Source organism: Cnephaeus nilssonii (genome assembly GCF_951640355.1).
Source record: "Cnephaeus nilssonii genome assembly, chromosome: 2".
Taxonomy (NCBI): Eukaryota; Metazoa; Chordata; class Mammalia; order Chiroptera; family Vespertilionidae; genus Cnephaeus; species Cnephaeus nilssonii.
This window is the reverse complement of record NC_137073.1, coordinates 94,686,678-94,713,010: the sequence shown is the minus strand read 5'-3', so window position 1 is coordinate 94,713,010 and position 26,333 is coordinate 94,686,678. Positions and strand designations below refer to the sequence as shown.

Below are 26,333 nucleotides of genomic sequence, written 5' to 3'. Positions count from 1 at the left end.
TTCTATCTGTTTAGGGCAAGACTTTCCACTAATAAGGAACTTGGTATAGGTAAGAAGTCAGTCCTTCAGCATAAATTTTGCTCCACTGTCCTCAGAATATATTGCAATGATTATAGTTAAAATTTCTATAAGATTTAGTAATTTTAACTATAATCATTGCAATATATTGATGGAGGAACTCATGGGTCTCTACAGTGATGTGTCCTACGATCCCTGATTGTGACCTTAATTTTAGGATTTTTATTCTTCACATGGCAACTAAAATGTTTGTTTTTTTTTTTTTAAAGAAAAAGCAGGTAAGTTATTCATGGTATACTGCACTAAATAATTACCTGAAGTAGCACTTGCCATATGATGGGATATACTGCTGGGACTGCAGAATTAAACGGTTACAGGAAGGGCCTGAAAACACATTGGTAAGAAGTACATTTATATGTCATTCTGCCCTGCTTAGGGCTTGGTGTATGACACGGTTACCATAAACCCAGTGTTTAAAATCTAGTGAAAGCAATTTCCTGTGCGCTGTTTCCCTCTTACCCTCATTCCCATTAATAACCGGAACAGCATAATGGGCCTTTGACTACTTGTGGTTTGGCAGGTAGACATTCCCAGCAGTTTCTCCATAGATTGATTCATTTAAGGGAAAGAAATAAGTTTAGTTTTTAAAAAGAAGAACATAATTGGCTTAGCCTTTTACAGAATCATAATTACTTCAACTAGCTTTGGAAGTTAAATTTCTCAAAGTATCTGAAATGGAAAATGCAATTTCTAGCTCACTGGCATGAAGAAGGATCCTGAAGCAACAGAGAGACAAACAAACATGGATCTACAATGACCAGATTGAATCCTATCAGGCGCTTCTAACCATGGAGTCATGGAGACAAATATAGAAATAAAAGTTTTCTTTAAAGAAAAACTAAAAAATCAACACACACACACACACACACACACACACACACACACACTTCTGTTAGCCTTAAAAGGAGCAGCCATTTATAACTCACTTTGGAAACAATGGATCATTATGTTAACCCATATTTCTGAGCCAGATTCAAGGAGGGAGCTGAATCTATTATCTTGATGTTTTGTACTCATTGCTGATGATCTATCTGGCCTAGTTCCACGTTTCTGAGACACTTGGTATTCAGCCCCAAGGTTCTGCCTTCCAAATCCTGGAACGGATATTTAAAATACCTTGACCTTGGTATGTGTTTGTGGATTCAGCGTGCTATTTCAGATATGGAATTTATAGGCTCAATATTTTACACTGATTAGGACCCTCATTAGTGTGGCTTTTGAAGAAGTTAAGGTGTTGCTCTCTTCCATGTACATCATAGTACAGGAATCAGAAACCATGAGCAGGTTTGCATGTGTGGACAGAGCTGGTTTCATGGGCATGCACAATTGTTCAGGGTCTCACACTCAGAAGGGCCACAAACTTGTTTTAATGCTCTGCTGTTTCCATGTTTAATTTCTTAATATTTTTTTTATTTTTTAAATTACTTTAGAGTGAGAGGAAAGATATATATAGAGAAACATTAATCGGTTCCCTCCTGCACATGCCCGACCCGGGATGGAACCTGTAACCTGTATATGTGCCCTGACCAGGAATTGAACCTGCAACCTTTTGGTGTACAGAACAACGCTCCAACCAACTGAGCCACAGGGGCCAGGGGAAATTTCTTAATCATTTTTAACAAGAGGTCTGACAGTTTCATTTTATAACAGGCTCCCCAAATTATGTAGCCAGTCCTGTATATGGGCAAGAATTTTTGCTCTTAGAGACAGATGTGGTTTTGAAACCTGGCTCTGCCTGCTATTATTGGATGAAATTTTGTAAATTTGGTTAAAGAATTAAGTATTTGATCTAGAAACAAAATGACTGGTTTAAAATCCCAGTTTTACTACTCTGGCATTAGGCAAGTTACTAAAACCCTTGGAAATGTATTTCCTTCTCTGCTGAATAAGGTCAACAAAAATAGTAAGAGAAAATTAATTTAAAATTCTTAGACTAATACCCGGCACAGAGTGTTTGTTAGTATTATTACAATTGCTTTGGTGTCCTTATTTGTAAAAGAAAAGTGATAGTATCTACCTGCATGTTTGTTGTTAAAATTAAATTATATACATCCAACATCTAGCACAGATTCTAATTCATAGTATGCATGAAACACATCAAATACATATTATTTCCCCAACAGAGACTATCATTAGTTCCCAATTATAGATTTTTAGTTAGTTAATATAAAATGCCAATTTATCTAGACCCACAGCTATTATTATATGTAAAAATGATTGACAAAATTATAGGCATTCAGAAACTTTTTAAAAACTTAGATTAAAATATAAATCATGTTTGTAACAAAAATAAATTATGTTCAATATGAAATTGAAACTAAAAATATATATTAAATATTGTACCCATAAAATTTATCTTACTGATTTCAGCAGCTATAATGGTAAGATTGTGCCATTGAGATAGTTCACGGTCAAGTGGCTTTGATATATAAAGGGATCCATTTCCAGAATGTATATTGAAGATCCTGTCAAGGTCAGTATGACGATCCAAGGAAAATCTGAACATAGAGGGCCAAGAAAAATAGGTGGCAGTGTTATTGATGGTTTGTAGGATAAAATGGTAAAATGCAAAGACACACATGTAGGGATATATAATAATTTGAGGAATGTACATAGTATTGATCTAGAACACAGATTATTTTATCAATTTAACACACACACACACACACACACACACACCTCTTCCCAATGCATGCATTGGCAAATTGTTCTGCATTCTAGTTCTATTCTTCTAAATTTTGTTATTATCATTATCTATTTGCATATTCAACTGGCCTTGAGGTATTTTCTGACAAAGCAGCTGGTATTGCATATGGTAACATTATCAACTGACTTTACCTAGTTATTGAGAATTCTGTTGAGGAATTATCATAAGGAGCCAATGCAACAGATCATTCCCAGAAGCAAAATCATTTTCTTAGTCAGAAAATTGGAGACAATATTAGTTTCCTCACAGTAGTAGTTCAACAATTTATGATGTTGTGTTTTTTGTGGTTTTTTTTCTAGTTCATGGTCTGATTACCTATGTAGCTTCAGTTTCTTGACCAAATGTATCATTGAAAGATGTATATATATGAATCAGAGATGTTTTGAAAACAGAGAAGTTTGGGATAGAAGTTTTTTATACATTTATATCAAATGAAGCCTTAGTATATGTATTCTGCAAATTGATTAAAGGCACTGTGTTGGATATCATTCTAGAGCCAAAGAGCAGGTTTATCAATCAGGTTGATGTACTTTGGATAATTGCATTATTTTTTTGGTTTGTAGGTCAAGGTTTCAAACAGCTTTACCGCTCATCAGTTGCTGCCACTTCACAAACGTAGTGGCTTACAAATATTTCATAGTTCTTGAATTAACAAGCATAATCCCTGAGTTATATTTGATACTGCATATTTAAAAAAGGCAAAACAAAGATGACAAGACCAGGAGTAATATTGAGTTATGGTATATCTTTTCCTACACCATTACTGTCATTTATTTTAAGGAAAAAGTTAATGAAATATTGTTTTAAAGTGTGTTCTGTAAGTAATAATACAAATAATTAAATGGTGCCATAAAACTCATCCCTCGTAGTGTCTCAAAATTGTATAATATTTACCCAAATCAATGAAAATGTATTTAAATCAGTTCTAAATAGAACATACCAGTAATTTATAAATCTCCTTAGTAAACTCTAGCTTTTTTCTATTAACATAATATGAATTCAGTTTCATATTCAAACTACACATCATACCACTTACAAATAAAGCAAAGCATTGTATCACTTTATCTGGAATAATTCACAAATTCTATCCCAAGTTGACAAAATTCTTTTACTTCTGAAAGACAACATACATTACATCTTCCTTGGAATGTTCCATTATTATCTGAAGTAGAATCTATTTGCCCTCACCTATCACAAAGTACCTTTCACCACTCATCCCTGCCATTTACCACACTGCAGTAGGAATTCATTTCATCTCACATCTCATACAGGAAATCAAACATGAAAACACCACGCATCTTACTTGGCATCTAGTGGGCACTGAGTGAATGTTATTTCTCATACTAAGTCATCTTCCTTAACAGACTAAGAACTCCTTGAGAAAGACATTAATATCTGATATGGTGATCCAAAAATATTAGTTGCATTCTTTGGCATAAATGGCAAATTATAGGGTTCCTTACTTCTATAGAAATATGACATGAAGTTGCAATATGTAAATCAATATAAAACATCATTTTGTTCACCAAATCTATGAATGCATATTTTGTCTTATTTTTTGTAATTTAGTTTAAAGGAATAATGACAAAATTTAGAGGGCTATGTAAAATTATCTTGACGATACAGAGACCCTGATTCTCCTTCAAACTAGATATAATTATATTTTTCAATTACCTATTGGCAAATTGTGTGTTCATTTTCCTTTTCCTTTTTAAAACCATTTTCAAAACACATTTTAAGTAGATCCTGTGATTATTGCTTCAAGATCCACAATATATGACAATTTATAACATATTCAATATTATTCATCCTGTAATTACATTGCATTAATATAGCTACTTTATTTCTTTAAAAATACTTTTAACCTCAATGGTCTTTCAAGGATGTTCACATTTTGAACATGCATTTTCTAAATCATGGTGGCATAAATTCACATTTTGAACATGCATTTTCAAGGATGTTCACATTTTGAACATGCATTTTCTAAATCATGGTGTCATAAATTAAAATATATAACAACCTTCATGGTATAGACTCTGTCATTAATAATCAGTTATTAATTCTATTGCACATAGGATACATAAATGGATTCTTTTCTCCTGGTCCTAATACTTGCATCCTGGTTAAATATTTTATTTTTTTGTTTCAAAAATCCACAGCCATATTTTGACATAAAAATAATTATCAGTCAACAAGAGGATGAAAAATCCATTTCATTGTGTGGAGAAATCTCTTTATGTTTGCCAGTTAACAATGCAACTAGATTTAAATTGAACTCTCTTAAAATATTATATTTCTGGTTTTTTAAAGGTCATTTTAAAATCAGGAACATAGAGCACAGCCTGTTAAAGTCATTTGGGAGCTATGCCAAGAAAATGCTGGGTAAGTATTTAAAGAGGAAGATTAAATGTGTACATTGGTTATTTAAAAGTTTCAAAGGGAAAAAAATTAAAAATGCAGCCATTTCAATGAAGATAAATGGATTGGAGAAGAGGCATTTATGGGAAGGTGATGCTGGCAGATGGGAGCGCTACATGATTACTATGTACATGTTTCTTCTGACAATATGTAACCTGAGATGCTGTATGTGAATAGAAGAAAATATTTGGCTAAAATTATATAAATCAAATAGTAATGTTAATATATAAAGTATGTCTTCACTGAAGATTTGCAGAGACAGGTGGCACATAAAATCAGAGGCTCAAGGACAACAGGGGGGTGGGGGCATTTGTGGGGAGGGGTGTGGGATTGGAATGGGGGGATGAGGACAAATATGTGATACCTTAATCAATAAAGAAATTAAAATAAATAAATAAATAAATAAATAAATAAATAAATAAAATCAGAGGCTCTCTCGATTGCACTGCTGCAAACTTAGAAGACAGAGGACAGTGCACGTGGAAACCACCAGCCATGTGAACTCCTGCGTGATGGGTCCGCATGGAACAAGGGGCAAGCAAAATCTGCCTGCTGAGAATTAGGGAAACACAGGAAGTCCAAAATACATGACAGACTAACAGTTTAAAGTGAACAGTCATTTTAATGCTGAGTGTTATATATAGACATCTGTACTTCTCTAAAATGATACAAAACATAGTGAAAACTTTGAGTCTTTCATATTTTTCTGCATTTATCATGTCTCATATGTTTTCCGGCTGCCATTTACTCTTATCTTCCTAGAATGTTCTAATATTTGTCGATGAAGCCAAACAACAACCAAAAACACTTCTGCTTTGATGGCAGGAGTATGGGGGAATTTCTAACACCACAATGTAACAGCATTGAAACACTGCTATAATTATATATATATATATTTAAATATATTTTATTGATTTTTTACAGAGAGGAAGTGAGAGTTAGAAACATCGATGAGAGAGAAACATCAATCAGTTGCCTCCTGCACACCCCCTACTGGGGATGTGTCTGCAACCAAGATACATGCCCTTGACCAGAATTTAACCTTAACCTGGGACCCTTGAGTCTGCAGGTCGACGCTCTATCCACTGAGCCAAACTGGTTAGGGCTATAATGATATTTTTAAGTGTTACTGCTCCTCTCAATTTCACATATTCTTTAAGATTTTGAAAGCACAAATAACGTGATTTAGTTGCATTGTAAATGTACAGATGAAATAGAAAAATTGTGCCCTTTTTCTATACCAAGGATCAGAGCAACAAATACCTTATAGAGACAAGCAGATGATACAAGACATGTTTTGGTCTCAAGGGCATGATTAGAACTGAAGGGAACTATGAAAGTTGTGCATGCCCTGCCCCAAAACAGAGACAACTTTATGTACAACTTATTGAGAGGCCCTCTTATCTTTCAGTGCATTAAATGCTTTCAATAGAACTTCATGACCTCTATATTTACTTCAGTTCTGTTCCTGTTCGTCTTAAACATACACATAATTACCTAATGGCGCTAGAAGTCGAATCTGGGTCCCTTGCCATTACAGTCCCAATGATTGTGCCCACTTCGATATCTTCATGAACCTCAAACAGATAGGAGGATCTGCTAAAAACGGGAGGCTCGTCCACATCTTCTATAGAGATTTTGACAATCGTTGTATCTTTAAACGGTCCTAGGTAATAAAATCGTGGATCCACGTGGGTATTTTCTGCTTCCACCTTCAGAGTGTAAAGTCTTCGGCTCTCATAGTCAAGTGGCTGTTTAATAAAAATAAACCATAAAATTCGAGTGAGGGAAAATGGAGTAGATGTTCCTTCCAAGTTACAGTATGATTTTTAAAGCATGATTGAATTCTAAGCTGTCCATTAACTGTCAATAAATAAAAGTCATTTAAATATATTAACATATCAATAGGATTCAATTTTACTTTTTAATATATTCAATGTGTGTTACCTTAGAGCATAGGAAAATGAAATTTTAAATCTTGGAAAAATTAGAAAGGATTAAACCTAAGGTGGTGACAAAATTGGGCTGAAAGATTGTGTGTGTGTGGGGGGGGGGCGGGGGGAGGGTTGAGGTGTTGGCCATTGCTAATTTTTTCTAAGAAAAAATTCAGTTATCTTTTTAAATTTATGTAGTGATATTTCTATTCAGTTTAATGGGCTCCTGGTACTTTAAGAAATTTTGAAGACTAATATAAAACTTTCAACAGTTATATGAGATTCCACCTGCATGACTATTACTTCCCAGTCATGAAAAGTAACAAGAAAGTTGCTTTCCGCTTTGCTATTACTGTCCATTTAAAAGTGGTTGTGTACCTTGGGCTGTGCAATAGAATGTCAGGGTAGTTTTGCGATTAACCAGTGCTAAGGTGGTCACTTTATGCATAGAGTGCTTAGGATGTTACATTGAATCTAAATTTTATTGTGTCTTATTTTTTCTTATAATGATGGTATGGACTCTAATAAAACAACAACAACTAGTTACCTTTAAACCATATTAATAAACATATTTTGGCAGAAAAGTTTAATTTATGTAGCAGATGGGAAAATGTGAACAACTAAATTATCCTCCAATCCATGCTATTTATTTTTATTAGCAGCTAATTATTACTGCATACATCTGGATAGAAGGTATGCTACTTTTTGTTCCTCTAACTGTGATAATATATTGAAATCACTAGCTAGTAACTGTTTTATTTAAGAAAATGTTATTATGGAAGGCTTTTATTAATGTGGCTCAGAAATATAACCACACACACAGGATGAGGCAGAAATAATATTACAGTTGTGACTATGTGAAACTCAGAGTTTATTCTTGTATTACTATTTATTAATTATTGTGTTATTTCCCCATATGAACAACTGTAAACCTACTTTTGCCCCACCCTGTATATTAACATGGCTTGTAAATTTTATGAAATCTCAGGTTTCTTGTTTCATTAAAAAAAATTTGGTCAAAATGTCCAAGGTCTTTGGCTTTATGTTTCTCAGACTATGCACAATATAAATTACACTTAAACATGATGGTGAGATTTCTGAATGGATAATGCATGAGTGGAGACTACATATTGAAATCTCTACTTTCTACGGTCGGGTGTTTATGTATGCTGATGGTGTGCACCTTTTTCACAGTTATGATGCCTTCCTGTGTGTCCTTCTCAGTTATGATGTCAAACATGTCAGTCCCATCACCATCAATAATTCGGTATTCAACTTCAGCATTTTTTCCAGTGTCAGCATCAGTTGCTTTTACACTTCCAACAGCTGTGCCAACTGGGGAGGATTCAAGTACTCGAAGATGGATGGTGTCTGCAAAGAATAAAGAAAATGAGAGAAAGAGAGAGAGAGAGAGAGAGAGAGAGAGAGAGAAAGGGGTTTCTCAATAGAATATTCAAAGGTACATGTGTTATGAGAGAACATTATAAATCTTAAACACAGCATGATGTTAACTGATTAATAAGTTGAATACACATAATAAAATTATATTAAATTAAAGTCTAAGGACAGAAAAGTAGAACTGTGGGGTATTTGTTCATGCATATTATGAATAGCGAGTACCAACCTCTAATCATATTAGCAATTTGTCTTTTTTTGCATTGGCAAAAATAACTAGACATCAGCTTTGAGTGAAGATATGTACATATGTGTGTTTATGTAGTTATAACAAACTACAGAATAAGCAGTGAATGTTTGTTAGTTGTTGTTCCTCTGTTGTATTTAGTTACATACTACTCAGCTTGCTGGCAGCAGAACATTACAAAATTCCAAGAAATAAACCATAATCAGGAAAAATCCTGGTTCTTTATTATTTCTATTTGTGACAGAAGAAACAAAGGTTACTCTGTGGGAGAAATACAAAGTGCCCTTCACAGTATCAATATAAAAACACTAAATTGTGACAAACTCCCCTACATTCCAGAGCAAAACAAGAATTTATCTAGATGAAACCGGTTTGGCTCAGTGGATAGAGCGTCGGTCTGCGGACTGAAAGGTCCCAGGTTCGATTCCGGTCAAGGGCATGTACATTGGTTGCGGGCACATCCCCAGTAGGGGTTGTGCAGGAGGCAGCTGGTTGATGTTTCTCTCTCATTGGGGTTTCTAGCTCTCTATCCCTCTCCCTTCCTCTCTGTAAAAAATTAATAAAATATATTTTAAAAAAAAGAATTTATCTAATCCCCTCTTGCATATAGATGTGTTTCCAGCTTGAACAACCTCTACTGCTAATGAGATTTATATTTTAGCTCTTGATCTTGAACTATGTTACTGACAGATTAATAGACCTGAAGCACCTCTGATTATAGCAGCTTCTTGCTCATAAGCCTTAAGCAATTCTCCTTAATATACATAATAAAGTCCAGAATGCTTAAATACGCAGGCTCTGGCCTGAGTATATCTTTTTTAATGTATTTTTTCCTTCATCACATCCAAGAAAGGTTTTCTTCAAACTGGACTTTTCTAAGTGTTCTTGTCAAAACTTGATTTCCTACATCCCCCTTTACATTTTTTGCATGCTACTTCCCTCATGTAAAATCACCACCCACCCCCCGCCCATTACCTGCATAATGCAATTAAACAAACCTGATAAAATGGCACTGTTATTGGCTGAGTGTTTGGGGCCCTCAAAATTTATATGTTGAACCTTGATTCCCTAGATTGTGCGTGCAGGGTTTTTATACACATCATTCACACCTTCTGTACTATGTTTATTTACTTTGCTACACATTCCATTTATTTATGATGTATTTGGTGTGGTTGATCACTTATTGGAAAATAAAACATTGATGTGGCTGTATTTCACATATACTCTAGATTTGAGACTAGAGAATCATGGTACTGCAGATTTTAACATAAACCAGATTTTACAAGATACTGATGCCAAAATTTCTGGTTGGGTCTCAATTTGTTGTCTTACAAAATTGAAGAATTTTTGAACAGTGAGTATATTAAAAAATTGTAGTAAAGGTAGTAAATCTTGTTTCATATATGCAAATATGTCAAAATGCCAAAAAGGAAGGTAACTATTTGTATTAGAAATAAGAAATCTAATTATGTCTTTGATATAAAAAAGTAAATAACAGTAAGTTATTTTCTATTAATATGTTAATTGATCTTTGCTTTAGAATTAAAATATCTGTATCTTTCAAAAGGAATTTAGAGTGCTATGATTTATAATAATAGTATTTAAAACTTTTCAGTGTAAGAGAAAATCTTATACTGTAATAGAAGTATTTCAGTAGGAAGACTATGATACTAGAACCGATTACAACCTGTTCTTGTAAATCAGCTGTACATTTTGTTTTAATTGTTGTCACTCAGAAAGGCTTAGAATCCCACTTCAATAGCATGAATCAAAACCCTGATGCCTTGTAATTAATAGTGTTTTTCTATAACATAAACCAAGTCTTTTTAGAGATTTGTTCTTTCTAAATTTGAGGAATGAAAAGGAAATTGAGATCAGGATTTTTTGAGAGAGAAATTAGGTGCTCTATCAGAGATTGATTGAATCATAAGAAGTACAAAGAAACCAATCTTCTTGCCTCTACTGGTCAGCAGTTTGAAACTTGATCATTTATAAGATCATTTAGTTGATTAGAATACGTTAAGTTAGACTTGGTTTCTGGCAGTGCAAGCTAGATAATTCAGTTCAGCTTTATAGCTTGAAAACAGTTCTGTGGATCATAGATAGAGACAGAGATGCAAGGTATTAAAAATAAGTACAAACTCCAAATTAAAAAGAAAGGAGAACCCAGAGACACAGACAGAGAGAGAGAGAACAAAAGAAAAAAAGGAAACATTTCATTGTTTAATTAACTAGATATCACTCTATTGTCTCTGAGAATTTGTTCTCCCACTTTTTATTTTTAGCTTGGACTTTTTTGGACTCTACTTATATTTTTAGGCACATGCTTAAATTCTGAAAATCTGCCTGCTTATTATAGTTCTGGCCAAGGATCCAAACTTATCACTTCAGACTACCTTCATCCCAAAGTTTATTTCATTTTCATTGGAGTAAGCTTTATCCATGTTAATTTCCAGTACCTTCTGAGACTCAACCAGGGAAGTGATGATGCTACTTTGGTTCATATGTACTTTATAAGCCTAAAGTGTAGAACAGTTCTCTTCCTCAGTAATTTGTTGGAAGGGACACACACACACACATACACACACAGCAGTTGAGTTGTGTGTGTTAATATATGCATATCCATATATTTAATTTCCCCAGAAACATTAATAAACGTGTTTTCAAAGTATCCATAATTTCCAGAAAAGCCATGATTGATCCATTCATCAAAATAATATAGATTTAGTTCTTTTATTAAGTAATTTAAAAATCTGTATTATAACTATACTAGAAGCCTGATGCATGAAGATTCGTGATAGAATGGGCTTTCCTTTCCCTGTCTGCCAGCACTGCCTTTCCACTCCAGCCCAGCCCCTTTCCATCAGGCCCCAGAGCCACCTCTTTCTGCTCCGGCCCCGCCTTCCCACGCTGCCCAGAGGCCCTGAGAGACCGGGGGAGGGGGGGTGGGTCAGAACGCCTGCATCATTGCCATGGCGATGATGCAAGCGCCCCACCCACCCCATCACTCGGTTGTATGCAAATTAACCGCCATCTTTGTTGGGGTAATTTGCATATAACTCCTGATTGGCTGGTGGCGTAGCAGAGGTATGGTCAATTTACATGTTTGTCTATTATTAGGTAAGATATGTTGTATACACATCTACAATACACACATTCATGATTGTTTTGATTGTATGGTAACTTTAGTAATTAATCTATTCAACACATATTTATTCAGTGCCCAAGATACATAATTCAAGAATGCTTTCTCTGGAATTACGTTTATGCTCACATACCAATTTGGTGACAAGATTTATTGGGTCTATCTATTTTAAAGTTAAAAAGTACATTTCTATATTTTAAACGGATGAAAGAGCTACTTTTACTTATTTCCAAGACTAGTCTGTTGAAGACAACCATCCTACTTTGTCAAGCAAAATGCAATTACTTTAATTAAGAGCCTGCAAGGGTGTTTACTGTGTAGGGCAAGCAGCAGGGGGGTATCCAGAAAGGAGACGAATTGCTATGCACACACTGACAAAGGGAAAGTAGTGCCTGTCACCCACCTTAGTTTTTATCTTACAGTTGATGGAGCTTTAATTATGTGGTGTGCTTGCCGTTTTCCTATCAACTCCAATTTACAGTTATTTTAAATCCATTCCCAGGTGTCAGAATGAATCATCTGCTTCTCTTGTAATGCTTAGGGCAGATAAATATTTCTTCCTGATGACTATGTCTTTAGTTTGGTTATCAACGTAAGTACAAAGGCATAAATATGAGGAGGAGGAGAGAGGTAACTGCCATTTCTGTGAAACGTGCGGAAAGTTATATTTAGAAGTAAACGTCTAAAAAAAAAGTAATATTGCAACAGCTTCCAGGGCCTGGACAAAATACATGGCTCTTTAAATAAGTGCACTTGGAGACTGCTGCTGACAACTTCACGCGTCGGACTTTTCATTAAAATTTTTATTTTTGAATAAAAAATTTCAAACAATTTTGATATCTTTTAGGCCATTTAGGAATCAAGACTAAGTATTCCAGATCACCTGTTCTAGCCAAAATTTTATCAATAGGACCTTTTCACTTCAATGTTAAAAACACTGCAGATTTAGTACCAGAACTAAAAGTAATTGATTGCTCAATGTAAGAGGCTTCGGAGGAAAAACATGATAGGCTTCGTGAGAGATGGGAGAGGGTGAGTTCCTCAGGAAGACAAAAGAGATGCCAGGAAACATCAGAGAGGGCAACAAGGGCAATGCCAGGTTTGAGGTTGGCTACAAATAACTGCCCTTTTGTTTTACTGACAAACAACAATGAGGTTCAAAGGGAGATAATGTGTCTTTTTCCTTTGTTCCTGCCCTTGTTTCTATCCACATTTGCATAAGAAGCCTGCTTTTCCAGAGTTGAGATTTAAAAAAAAAAATCAAAAACAAACAAAAAAAACACACATATATGAATCAACACAGTAATTTAACATTAGTTTAATTTTTTAATTTGTTTTATGTGTAATCTTATTGTAACATCGCTATGCTGCATAATAATCTCAAACAACACTTGCTTTAAGAAAAATGACACAATTATGCACGTTTATAAAGCATTCCATTGTATAATGTTTAAAATATGTTTTTTAATGAGCTTAACAGGAAGACATTAAAAACAAGATAAAGCTCCTTGGAGGGAACTGGGAGTAGTTAAGGAAATTATGCAACGCTAAATGGGCATTTAGGAGAAAGGAGAGGAGAGCTCAAAGTCACACCGGAGACTGACAGCGGAGGAGGCTCTGGAACTGAAGACTCTCACCGGAGAAGACGGAAACCTCAATTTGTGAGCAGGGGAGACGTGATCACCAACTTAGCTTTGGGCGTTTAATTTAAATTAGAGCAAAACGAGATGCTGCACTATGTCTCAGTGTCCTGTTCGTGCCACTGAGGGAAGTGACAAACCAAAGCTTCTAGAAAAGCTGCCACTGGTCCCCAGAGCCTAGGGGATCCATCCCAGTATATTTCTTTGAAATTGTCTCCAAGTTGATTGGCTTCCATGGATACACACAATTGCAATGTGTAGAAACATAACAAGTGCATAGACTTGGGGGAGGTTAACATAACCTTAAATTAGTCATTCATAAACATATTACGATGTATCAGGTACTCAATCTGTTTGCAATGTGTCTCCAAGCAGGCATCGTGAAGACCGTAAAAGCAGTCTAATTGAGTCTAACCATATTTGCACAGCTAGCTTTTATATCTATATATCTCTATCTACCCAGGGTTGGTTTATTTCCAAAGTTTGTTCCAGAGGAAGATATACACATAGAAACTTTTGAATCCCATTATTCAAAATGCCCAGTAGTCTAGTCTAAGGCAGCTTCCCACTAGAATAACTGGACAGTCCCAAGTGGATTTTTATATAATTTCCATGCAACTCTATTTCTCTAAGGGAATTTTACAAGGTGGGGTAAAAAGTAGGTCAACAGTTGTGAGTATGCCAAACAGAGTTTATCATTTTATTATAGTTTATTGATTATTGTATGATTTTCCATACAAACAGCTGTAAACCTAGTTTGCCCCACCCTGTATATTTCATCACCCTGGTGAGATTGTATATTTCCCCAGTTACGTCACTCTAAACATTTAGCCTGATATCATACATGTCTGTTTTCACTTACATGTCTCGTGTGCACCTCATTTCACGATCTAGACATTTAAACCCCACTACCTTTCCGCAGGCATCTCAATTCAAAATGTTCAAGTCAAACTGAAATCCCTGTCTCTCTCTCTTCATACAAGCATTCCTGGTAGAAAGCTAGAAAGTATCTTTTGCTCTCCTCTCTCCCTCAAACCTTTTGTTGACCTAATTACGATGCCTTGTGTATCATCCACTTAAGTATTTCTCAAATCCCTGCTCTCCTCAGCATTAGTGCAGACTCTTTCAACTCCTGCTCTCCCGATCCAAGCAGTGTGCGGGTCAGAATAACTAGCTGTTGCCAGAATACTTAGTCAAAAAGAAGAAACATGCCTTGTCTCTCTTAAAAATGGTTCCTTAGATAATATATGTGGCACTTTATGTTTGTATCCCACGCATGTCATGATGCCAACACTGCCTACATTTCCATCCTCACCACTCCCCACCCCTGCTTCAAACCCTGGGGTCCAGCTGTACCAAGTTGCACACATTTCCCAGAATGCCGCCTTTGTTCATCCTCTCCTCCCAAAAAACATACTCTCCCTTCATGCGCCTTGCTGCCTCCCTGGAAAACTCTCAAATAATTTTGTTTTTTTCCTGATCTCCCTGAACTGAAAAGCTTATCATTTTATGATATGGGTTTTAATTGATAATTTTAGCACATATATTATTGCATCAGTCTCCATTTATATGTGTGTACATACGTTTATCTATACTTATAATAGGGTAATATGCCAATTGGTCTGGATGCCTTCATGTAACGACCAATCAGCAGGAGGGTGGGGCAGCGAGCTACAAGTGATGCAGAGCTACAGGAGGGTGGGGCAGCAAGCTACAAGTGATGCAGAGCTACAGGAGGGTGGGGCAGCAAGCTACATTCGGCGGAGAGCTACGAGTGTGGCAGTGGGTGGAGCAGCCAGCTGAGGCAAGCAGCAGCTAGCTACTTACAAACGGATTTGTGCGCAGGGCCACTAGTATACATATGTGCACACATATATTTACGCATAATATATACACAACCTATATCTAAATATAAAAAAAACAAACACAAGTAAAATAAAAGACAATGCATGTGAGAGAAACTAACAACTACAATGTAACAAATTAAAGGTGAGTGTGTGTGTGTGTGTGAGAGAGAGAGAAAGAGAGAGAGAGAGAAAGAGAGAGAGAGAGAGAGAAAGACAGGTTGTGTCTGCATAACTTTTCAAAATCCAAACCACTTATGGATGTATCCTGTATTTTATTTCTTACTTTAAGATTATTAGTTTACTATTATTTCCTAGCATAGTTCCTGTCATGTATTAGGGCTTCAGTCAATGTTTAATGTATCAGGGAATGCTTTAATAAAATTATTTATTGCTAATTCTTACAAATTACAGGCATTGAAACCATGGCAAAAAATCCTCCTGATATTTGAGGGTATTTTGATGGTTACAGTAAAAATCATAGCTATATGAAACAATATGAATTACAGAACAGTACTTTTCAATACATCGATTTTTTTCCTAGTTATAAAAAAGGGAAAAGGAGACATTTTTAATTTAAGTTCCTGCTTTTCATGCTAAAGCATCTTCCTTGGGAAATACCTGACTGTTGCCCTAGCTTAAATGTGCTTGATAATTTTGAAATATGCAGATAAGCCTGGGGCTCACATTACCTCGGAATCCCTGCTGAGGAGAGGTTGACTCTATTTACAGAGTGAAAATCGGGACTTATTAAATCAGATCTCTCTTGTACTAGACAGGGATTAAGGTAGTCTCACAACTCACTGAATGTACGTGTCTTAAATCCCTATGTATATCATTTAGACATTTTCTTGAAAAAACCTTTTCTCATGCAAATTTGTTTATTTATATGCCCAAACTTGTTTACTTAAATGATCCCAGCAAAGAAGGCAGTTGTGTTTGGTCCTGAGGTATTGTAAAAGCACCAACCAGCCAAGGTTTGATTTTCCTGTGTTTGTATCAAAATTCAGACAGCCCTGCCAGTGTGGCTAAGTTGTTTGGAGCATTGGCCACACACCAAGAGGTGTCCAGTTCGATTCCTGGTCAGGGCGCATGTGGGAGGCAACTGATGGATATTTCTCACATCTCTCTCTCTCTCTCTCTCTCTCTCTCTCTCTCTTTCTCTCTCTCCCTTCTGCTCTCTAAAATGAATTTTAAAAAATGAATAGACATTTTAAGAATTTAGTATGCCCACCTGAAGTTGTTCCTATAATACATATGTACAAGTAATGAATCATGAAATTAACTAACTTTGATGCACCAATTTCTTTCTTGGTGTGATGGTCAGAAGTACAGATTTTTGAGGCAAAGCAACTGAGTCCCCAACCTTTTATTTATTTCCTACTTTTAAACCATGAACAAGTGACTTAAGTTTCTCTGATTCAATTTTTTAAATTTTAACTAACAAAAATATATCTACTTCATACAAATGTTGTGAAAGTTAAATTAATTAATATTTGTATTATATTTTATAGTGTTTAATATGTACTGTAACACTGTTTTATTTTATTTATATTTAGGCAAACTATAAAATCCATATTTATGTAATTTAAAGCACTAAATAAAGTTAGTAGCCAATCAAGGTAACTCACATAAAAGAAACAAACATATATATGAAATATCTTTTAAGCTCTGAGTGATTCTGGAATAGCTCACTTTTGCTTCTGAATGGCTGTAGTTATGTATAATCTTCAGAGATAATTTGGTGCAAAAATGTAAAGACATGATATGAAAATACTAAGGAAATTGGGATCTGAGTTAATGTATCTGCACACCCAAAACATCCCATCATCTATTTTTTATCTTAATAAAAATTTGCCTAAAAGTAATTCTGTATTACTTCAATCAAATGGTAAAGAACTGATTTTTTATACTATTCTCAATAACTGAAAAAATATATAGTAGACAGCAATATATTTATTCTTTTGAGTGTACTTGGGGTAGATCTGGAAGCTTAACAATAAATATCATATCAAATTCATATAAATTTCCCTGGCTGGCATAGTTCAGGGGTTGAGCATCAACCTATGAACCTGGAAGTCATGGTTTGATTCTGGTCAAGGCAAATGCCTGCGTTGTGGACTCAGTCCCCAGTAGGGGGAGTGCAGGAGGCAACCGATCAATGATTCTCTCTCATCACTGATGTTTCTATCTCTCTCTCCCTCTCCCTTACTCTCTGAAATCAATAATATATATATATATATATATATATATATATATATATATATATATATATATATATACTAGATGCTCAGTTCATGAATTTGTGCACCAGTGGGGTCCCTTGGCCTGGACTATGGGATTGGGCCGAAACCAGCTCTCTGACATCCCATGAAGGGTCTCAGATTGCAAGAGGGCACAGGCCAAGCCAAGGGACCCCACCGGTGCACTATCAGGGCTGGGGAGGGATGCAGGAGGTTGGCCAGCCGGGGAGGGCTCCAGGGCGTGTCCAGCCTGTCTTGCTCAGTCCTGATCTGCTGGAACCCAGCAGCAAGCTAACCTACCAGTCGTACTGTCTGCCCCCTGGTGGTCAGTGCACATCATAGTAACTGGTTGACCGGTCAACTATCTGCCCCCTGGTGGTCAGTGCACATTATAGCGAGTGGTTTAGCATCCTTAGCATATCATTAGCATATTACACTTTGATTGGTTGAACAGATGACCAGACAACTGAACACTTAGCATATTAGGCTTTTATTATATAGGATATACATTCTTATAAATTTGATATTACCTAATACAATCTATCCTAGAACACATTTTGAGATGGGCAAAGATAAATAAATACAAATATGATTGTCAATCAATCATATATTTTGTCTGCAATTCATATATTTTCCCCCTCATAAAGGCTCAGCTCAGCTGACATTATATAAGTGTACTTATTACTTGACCCTGACTGCCACTTGTCCACCTAAGCTGTGTGTGAACATGTCTGTGACAATGTTAATAGATCAGGGACATGATTCTGAGAGCTTTGTTTCTCAGGAGCCCATATCAACTATTAAAAAAAATGAGAAAATTAATCGACTCTCTTTGTCATCTGTCTCTGTGATAGGATGTGTTGGAAAGCAGCTACTGTATTTTCCGGTGTATAAGACGACTGGGCGTATAAGATTTTCCTGGGTTAAAAAGTCGTTTTATACGCTGGAAAATACGGTAGTCCAATATATCTAATCCATTATATATAATCCCATTAATATAGTCCAATATACCGTATTTTCCAGCGTATAAAACGACTTTTTAACCCAGGAAAATCTTATATGCCCAGTCGTCTTATACGCCGGAAAGTATGGTAAATGTGAATAAAGAGCTGTGGTCTCCTTGAACTACGTTCTAGAATTGTCTCATTTGTGGGTTGGGCCTTTTGTCCTGGGTGTAAGCTGCTTACTCTTCTTCCTTCTTGAGTCCTGGTAAAATATTGCCCCATCCAAGAACTAGAGCCAAGTCCTAGGCACCAGCTGGCTGGCTGGGACACTGACCATCTGCTTTTGTAAACTCTTTTTCTCTAGACCTGGACTTCCTTTCTGATATCTATTGTTTGTTTGTATGTGGGTTTGCTTGTTTAATAGATTTGAGAGTCTTATCACAGCATTATATGCTCTATTAAGGCAAAGATGCTCGGACTAGCCTGCTAGCCTGGCTTCTGCAGATGAGATGACCTTTAATCACTGCATCTGATCTGGATGAAAATCAGTACCTTACTTTTTTTCCAGAAATGCTTAAAAAAAAAAAGCCATTTGGGCACAAATCCTGTTATCCAGTTGGTTTTGCCAAACCCTACAATGATCAGGTTCCAGTAATTTAACATTTTATAACTTTTGCCACGAAGACTATTTTTGTTTCTGATTTTAGAGGAAGAAGGAAGAAAATGAAAATGAGGTGAATGAGACAAATATCCAAGAAGGAGTACCAGGTGGTTAGATTTAAGGTAAGGGACTAGAAAGTTTTTTCTATCTTAGGACAATGAAATACATCAAAATTCAGGGACCATTGGATGTTCGTCTGGTTGGAGAGCAGGGAAATTTGCCTTGGACTCCTCATGCATAGAAGCACTCATTTGTTCAAACATGGTAAGTGCATTCATTTTTTTGGCTTCTAAGTTTATAGGCCTCTCTAGACTATTAAGGTACTTTTATTTACTCTTTGGTTGGCCATACAAGAATAACAACATGGCCTCATAGCGAGGGAAACAATAATCTTGGAAACATGACACACATTCCTTCAAAAGGAGAGGGGAAGGGGAGGAAATCCATGTATGGAGAACTTATGATATGTTATAATTACTAACGAATACATTTTATTATTTTTTTATTTTTAAATACATTTTATTGATTTCAGAGAGGAAGTAAGAGGGAGAGAGAGAGATGGAAACATCAATGATGAGAGAGAATAATTGATCGGCTGCCTCCTGCATGCCCCCTACTGGGGATTGAGCCCACAATCCAGTCATGTGCCCTGACCAGAAATCGAACCTGTGAGCTCCTGCTTCATAGGTCGACCCCCAACCATTGAGCCACGCCGATTGGGCTGAATACATTTTATATATGAAATCATGTCTCTTATTTGTAACCCTATGAGACAAAAACTGCATATGTAGCAACTGAGGTCTAGAGAAGATAAATTGCCTACTTTTATGCATTTTCAGTTTCTGAAATCATTCAGGCTTCCTTAGAGTATTATCCTGTATTCATTCTTCTTAAAATAACACCCCTGCCATTCTCTAGTCATGTTCCCTGCTTTATGTCCTTCACAGCACTTACCACCCTGCTAGACCTCATAAATACATTTTGGTTATCACTTTTTGTCTACACCTTCAATGGGTAGCTCAGGTCCTTGCTGGCCACTGTAGCCTAATTCCTGCTTAAAGCCTGGGACATAGGAGGCTCTCAAAATTATCCAGATGAGAGGATTAGAAAACTGTGGTACATCTACACAATGGAATACTACGCTGCTATAAAAAAGAAGGAATTCTTACCATTTGCAATAGCATGGATGGAACTAGAGAGCATTATGCTAAGCGAAATAAGTCAGTCAGAGAAAGATAAATATCACATGATCTCACTCATTTGTGGAATATAATGAACAACATAAACTGACGAATAAAAATAGAATCAGAGACATAGAAGCATCAAACGGACTGTCTAACCTATGAGGGAAGGCGGTGGGTGAAGGGGAAAGAGACCAACCGAAGGACTTGTATGCATGCATATGAGCATAACCAATAGACACAGACAATAGCGGGATGAGGCATGTGCTGGGGGGTGAGAGTGGCTGGGGAGAGGTCAATGGGGAAAAAAGGAGATTCATGTAATATTTTAAACAATAAAGAATTTAGTTTCAAAAACAATTATCTAGTGACCCATCCCTACTTCAGAACTCCCTCTACTCCTTTTCTATTCTATTTTCATGTACATCTCAGCTTCTTAACGGATAGAGATTATTTGTTCAGTCCTCTTTCTGACTTTCTTTTATTCCTCAACTTGTTATCCTCCAGCTTCTTCCAAAATGATTCCAACTAAAACTAACTGGGAAAGATCATTCACAACTGCCCGCATTATGTCAATTCCAATAGCTGCTTCCCGGTGCTCATTGTATTGTATCTTCTGTCCTTTCCATCCCGTTATTCTCTTTATTATTAGAATTATCAAATTACAAAAATATATAAAAATAGAAACTACAGAAAAGCAATCATTAAAGTCATCTACTATTTCATCATCAAAGGTAATCATTATGATCACTTTGAAGCACGTTCCTCTTTTTCCTGTGCAGAATATGCCCATTGATAAATAGGTAACTTTGCTAATTTCCAACTTGATGACCTCTCCTTCTCTTCCTATTCTTCTGGCTTATAGTAGGTATAAGCATAGTTTTAAGAAAGGATTTAGGTCAAGTGATAGGTTCTCCAAAAATAGCTTCCACTATAAAAGGCACTCAGTCCCCCAACCCCCACCCCCGATATTCGGACCAGTGCTGCTCCTCTGTACGCCCATTACACTGTGCATAGTTCCATGATCACACTTGTCATTCATATTCAAACACCCTCCTAGACAGTGACCCACCCGTAACCAGGAATCAAGAATTATTCATCTTCATATGATTCACTGGAAATAAAGTGCTTGCCCCTGGAGGGTAAGCAACAGATTTTGTTTCCTTGTTGTTTTTAAAATTAAATTATAGCACTTGAAGTAACTCAGGATTTTGAAATAATTTCAGCAGAGATCTCTTTTTTTTTGAGTGAAAAATGTATACCTAGCGAAAAGGCAGAAAATACTTTTGGAACTCAGTTTTCAGGTGTACCCCTAACTTTGAGTCCATTGCCTTTATTTTAGAACCATACTATGGTGCACGTGTCATATTAACGTTCGCCTCTAAAACCACAAAATCCTCATGATAACTTAGATCGGGCACACAGTTAGGTTTGTTAATACTAATGAGATTGTACAATTGTCAATGTTCCTGTGAGTTTCTCACATACTAGTCCCTCCACTTGGAGAAAGTGCCCATCTCTTTGAATGGCTAGATCTATTTTATCTTAAAGTATTTTGATGAAATAGTACCTCTTCAATAAGACATTTCCTTAGCTTACCCCCCTACTATCACACACACATTCTTCCTTTATCCAGAACTGAGCCAATACCTTGTATGTATACAGTGTCTCTATTTATGTATGATCTGCCTCCCATGCTTTAATGAAACATATCATAGGGACAAAATAAAACAGTGGGTGTTTTAGGCAAAATTCATACATCTAGCTTCTAAAGTAGCATTCTCGATAAATGTTGTTAGATAAAAGAGTTCATGATTTCACTTGAACAGCTCCTCATATAACATATCAGAGTTTCTCACTCTTGGCACTATTCACATTTGAGGCCCAGTAATTCTTCGTTTTGTGAATTCTAAGGACATTTGCAGTATTTCTGGCTTACACCCACTAGATGCCAGTAGTACCCACCAATTCAGAGAAGCAAAAATGTCTCAAGACATGGTAAAACGTTCTCTGGAAGGCAAACAAGAGAAGGATTGTTATAGATCCATGCAATAAAATTAGCTAAACAATGAAGGCGGAAATACAGTGTTTGCTCCTGGAAGGTAAGCAATAGATTTTCTGAGTTTTCTTCTGCCCTTTTGCCTTCCAAATGACAGATTTTTATCCTCCACAGATGTAGCATATTGGGAAATGTTGAATTTGGATCAAACAATGTACATGGAAGTTTAAGTTCTGACACCACTTTTATAACATTGAGTAATAATAATAACAGATCAGTACTTGCCAAATCAACATTACCGAGTACGTGAATACACTAGTGACAGTCACTGAGTCCAGTTCTTCAGAGACATTCAATTATTTCATTTTATAGCACTTCATGGAATATGCATTGCTACTTCGTTTTCCTTAACTGGCCAAGGTGAAAAAGGTACTGGGTGGAGAAGACAGCATTGGGACTCACACAGGATGACTCTATAGTCTGCTCCTAAGCTGTCCCAGTTCACAGCCACTAGCCAAGCCACCAGGCCTCATGTAGCTATTGACTGGAAATGTGCTAAGTCTGAATTGAGACTTGATTTAACTAGAAAATACTCGATATAAGGGTTTCAAAGGAACATGGGAGAAAATAATGTAAAATGTCTGAATAGGTTTTACATTGATGATATGTTTAAAGGATAACATTGGGTTAATAAAATATATCCTATGTAATAAAAGGGTAATATGCAGATTGACCCTAACATTGGAATGACTGGTAACGACCGGTCGCTATGATGCACACTGACCACCAGGGGGCAGACGCTCAGCACAGGAGCTGCCCTCTGGTGGTCAGTGCGCTCCCACAGGGGGAGCTCCGTTCATCCACAAGCCAGGCAGATGGCTGCGAGTGCAGCAGTGGTGGCAGGTGCCTCTCCCACCTCCTCAGCAGCGCTAAGGATGTCCAACTGCCAGCTTAGGCCCGCTCTCCCAGGGAGCAGGTGTAAGCTAGCAGGTGGACATCCCCCAAGGGATCCCGGACTGCGAGAGGATATAGGCCGGGCTAGGGACTCCTCCGAGTGCACACATTTAAATGCACTGGGGCTCTAGGGATTAAATACATGTCCTCTGATTTAATTTTTAAAATATGGCTGACAGAAAATGTAAAATGACATATGTAGCACACATTCTTGGTTTGCAATATATTTCTATGAAGCAACACCGATTTGTTTTCTTTATCATCTCTACTTGGAACCTCCTTTACTTTTGTACATTGGGTATAAGAAAAATATCAATGGGTCTATACAAGTTAGTTGTGAGATTTCAGTGATGTTCCATTTGAAAGGCTTCATAAACTGTAGAAGCCTCTCCAAACTTTGGCTAGTTAATGCAATGACATTAGAAGATAAAAACTAGCCATAGCTGGTTTTGCTCAGTGGATAGAGCATCAGCCTGCGGACTGAAGGGTCCCAGGTTCGATTCCAGTCAAAGGCACATGCCCTGGTTGTGGGCTCGATCCCCAGTAGGGAGTGTGCAAGAGGCAGCCAATCAATGATTCTCTCTCATCATTGATGTTCCTATCTCTCTCTCCCTCTCCTTTCCTCTCTGAATTCAATAAAAATATTTTTTTTAAAAAAGTTAAAAACTAGTGTTTTGGGTGTTAGATGACTTAAATTATCAAGTAACAATCTGAATGCCATTACTGAGTGTTTCCAATAGTAACATATTCATTGAAGAAAAGACAATTGAGAAAATAAATTTCAAAAATTATGTTTCCATCTATGATTAAAAAGTAATGAGACAAGATACAGGATACTCTAAAATTTCTCTAAATGAATTGATTTGTACGTCTGGAGTTGGACATTGATGTCAACCACCTCTGCCATTAGCTGCAATGCAGCCCTTACTGTCTCATTTGTAGAATGGAGGTCATAATACTCACCTGAATGAGTTGGTATGATTACATAAAGTAGATCAGTAAGTAAATTGGTATGGGATCCAATAAAAATGCTATTGAAAAAATATGTTATACTTTATTATTATTAACATTATTATTATTTCAGGGCTTGTATGATATGCCTACCAGATACCAATCATAAATTCTGACTTAAAAGAAAACAATTATTGCCCTAACCAGTTTGGCTCAGTGGATAGAGTGTTGGCCTGCGGACTGAAGGGTCCCAGGTTCGATTCTGGTCAAGGGCATGTACCTTGGTTGCGGGTACATTCCCAGTAGGGGGTGTGCAGGAGTCAGCTGATCAATGTTTCTCTCTCATAGATGTTTCTAACTCTCTACCCCTCTCCCTTCCTCTCTGTAAAACATCAATAAAATATATTTTAAATAAAAGAAAACAATTATTGAATTAATAAAGATGTTATAACACATACAAGTATTTTCTTCAGGCATTATTAACTTTCAAATGTTCATTTTTATTTAATTAGAATCTTTAATTTGCTTATTGAATGCACCATTTTCTAATGGACTGCCTTAAAGACACATGTGTATACATGTTCCTCTTCACTTAAAATATAGTACTCCTTTTAATGGTCAGTTACTATTATTTTTAAATATTTTAAAATTGATTTTAGAGAGAAAAAGGAAAGGAGAGAGAGAGATAAAAACATCAATGAGAGACAGATGCCTCTTGCGCGCCCCCTACTGGGGATTGAGCTTGCAACCCTGGCAGGTTCCCTGACCGGGAATTGAACTGGTGAACTCTTGGTTCATGGGTTGATACTAAACCACTGAGCAACACTGGCCAGGCTGGTCAGTTATTATTAATAAGATATTTTTCAGAAATATTTTTGATCATTGTAGAATACACAATTTGACAGTTTTTTGTTTTTTGTTTTTTCCTTCTGAACTTGTCTGGCCATTATTCTGGTGACAGGCTTGTACTAAAGGACAATCAGAAATAAATATAAAATGTGAAATTTAAATTTTATGTAACTAGGCACCTCTTTAGACCTATTCTGAAAGAACTATACAGGATTATAATTGGTTTCCTATTCCCTGTCAATGTTAAATGTAACTTGGAGCTGAAACCTGATTATTTAAAAACAGTATAAGTAAACACCCTCCTCCCTATATTTTGGGCCAGACACTACAATAGCAGACCTGACTGTCATGTACCTGAAATAGCTTACAAAAGAATCATCACAAATACATAAGCATATGATCAGTCTGCCCAATACAATTCTACTTGAATTTCATATTTCCACAAATGTGATTTAAAAAAAAACCCACAACTCAATTCCAATCATGCACTATCAATTATCAAAGTTAGAGAAAAATAGTACAGAAAAGAGGAAAAATGCTTTTAAAGAGCCAAAATAATACAGTGAATCCTTAGACTATAATCGTTCTGTACAATGGACGTTAGTGTAAAAATATAAATATCACAAGAAGCTGTACTTTAAAACTTTATCACAAAGGGTCACCTAAAATTAGGGGATCAATTCAGAAGTTAATACACAGTAAATGCTAAAAATTAAGTACATAGATCTTACTAAAGCCTCCATTTTTATGCGACATTTCTAACAATGCAGAATCTCATCTTGAGTATAGGACCTTTTAGACGGGCAGGAAATTGGCTAAGTATTGGCAGTGTCCATTGAGGCCTAATAAACATCATCTCTACTTGCAGGTCTACCAAATTTGTATAAGACAAGAGAATAAAACCTGTGTTATAATGTCAGAAGCTAATGATTCTTAAACCATTCATGACCTATTCTGAGAATTTGAAGGTTAATTCTATAACACAAAATAAATCTATAAATAGATAGGAATACAAAATGTTTTATTTATGATTGCCATTCCAAATGCAGAGAGATTAAATGCAAATCTGACACAGTAATATCCAAATGCAAATCTGATTAGTGCTCCCTATGTAGCCCTTTCTAATATGTCAAATTAGATTTT

General features: G+C 36.2%; 1 protein-coding gene across 2 annotated transcripts in view; it reads right to left on the bottom strand.

Moving 5' to 3' along the window:
• The window catches only part of LOC307113843 (cadherin-10), a gene marked incomplete at both ends in the record, with an annotated part of 71,380 nt that overhangs the window by 13,928 nt on the left and 31,119 nt on the right, over positions 1 to 26,333 (bottom strand). For both annotated transcript variants that reach the window (XM_079795801.1, XM_079795802.1), the window contains 3 exons: positions 2,440 to 2,576; positions 6,701 to 6,954; positions 8,321 to 8,508. In XM_079795801.1, the coding sequence (XP_079651927.1) occupies positions 2,440 to 2,576; positions 6,701 to 6,954; positions 8,321 to 8,508 (579 nt within the window). The remainder of the gene's footprint in view (positions 1 to 2,439; positions 2,577 to 6,700; positions 6,955 to 8,320; positions 8,509 to 26,333) is intronic.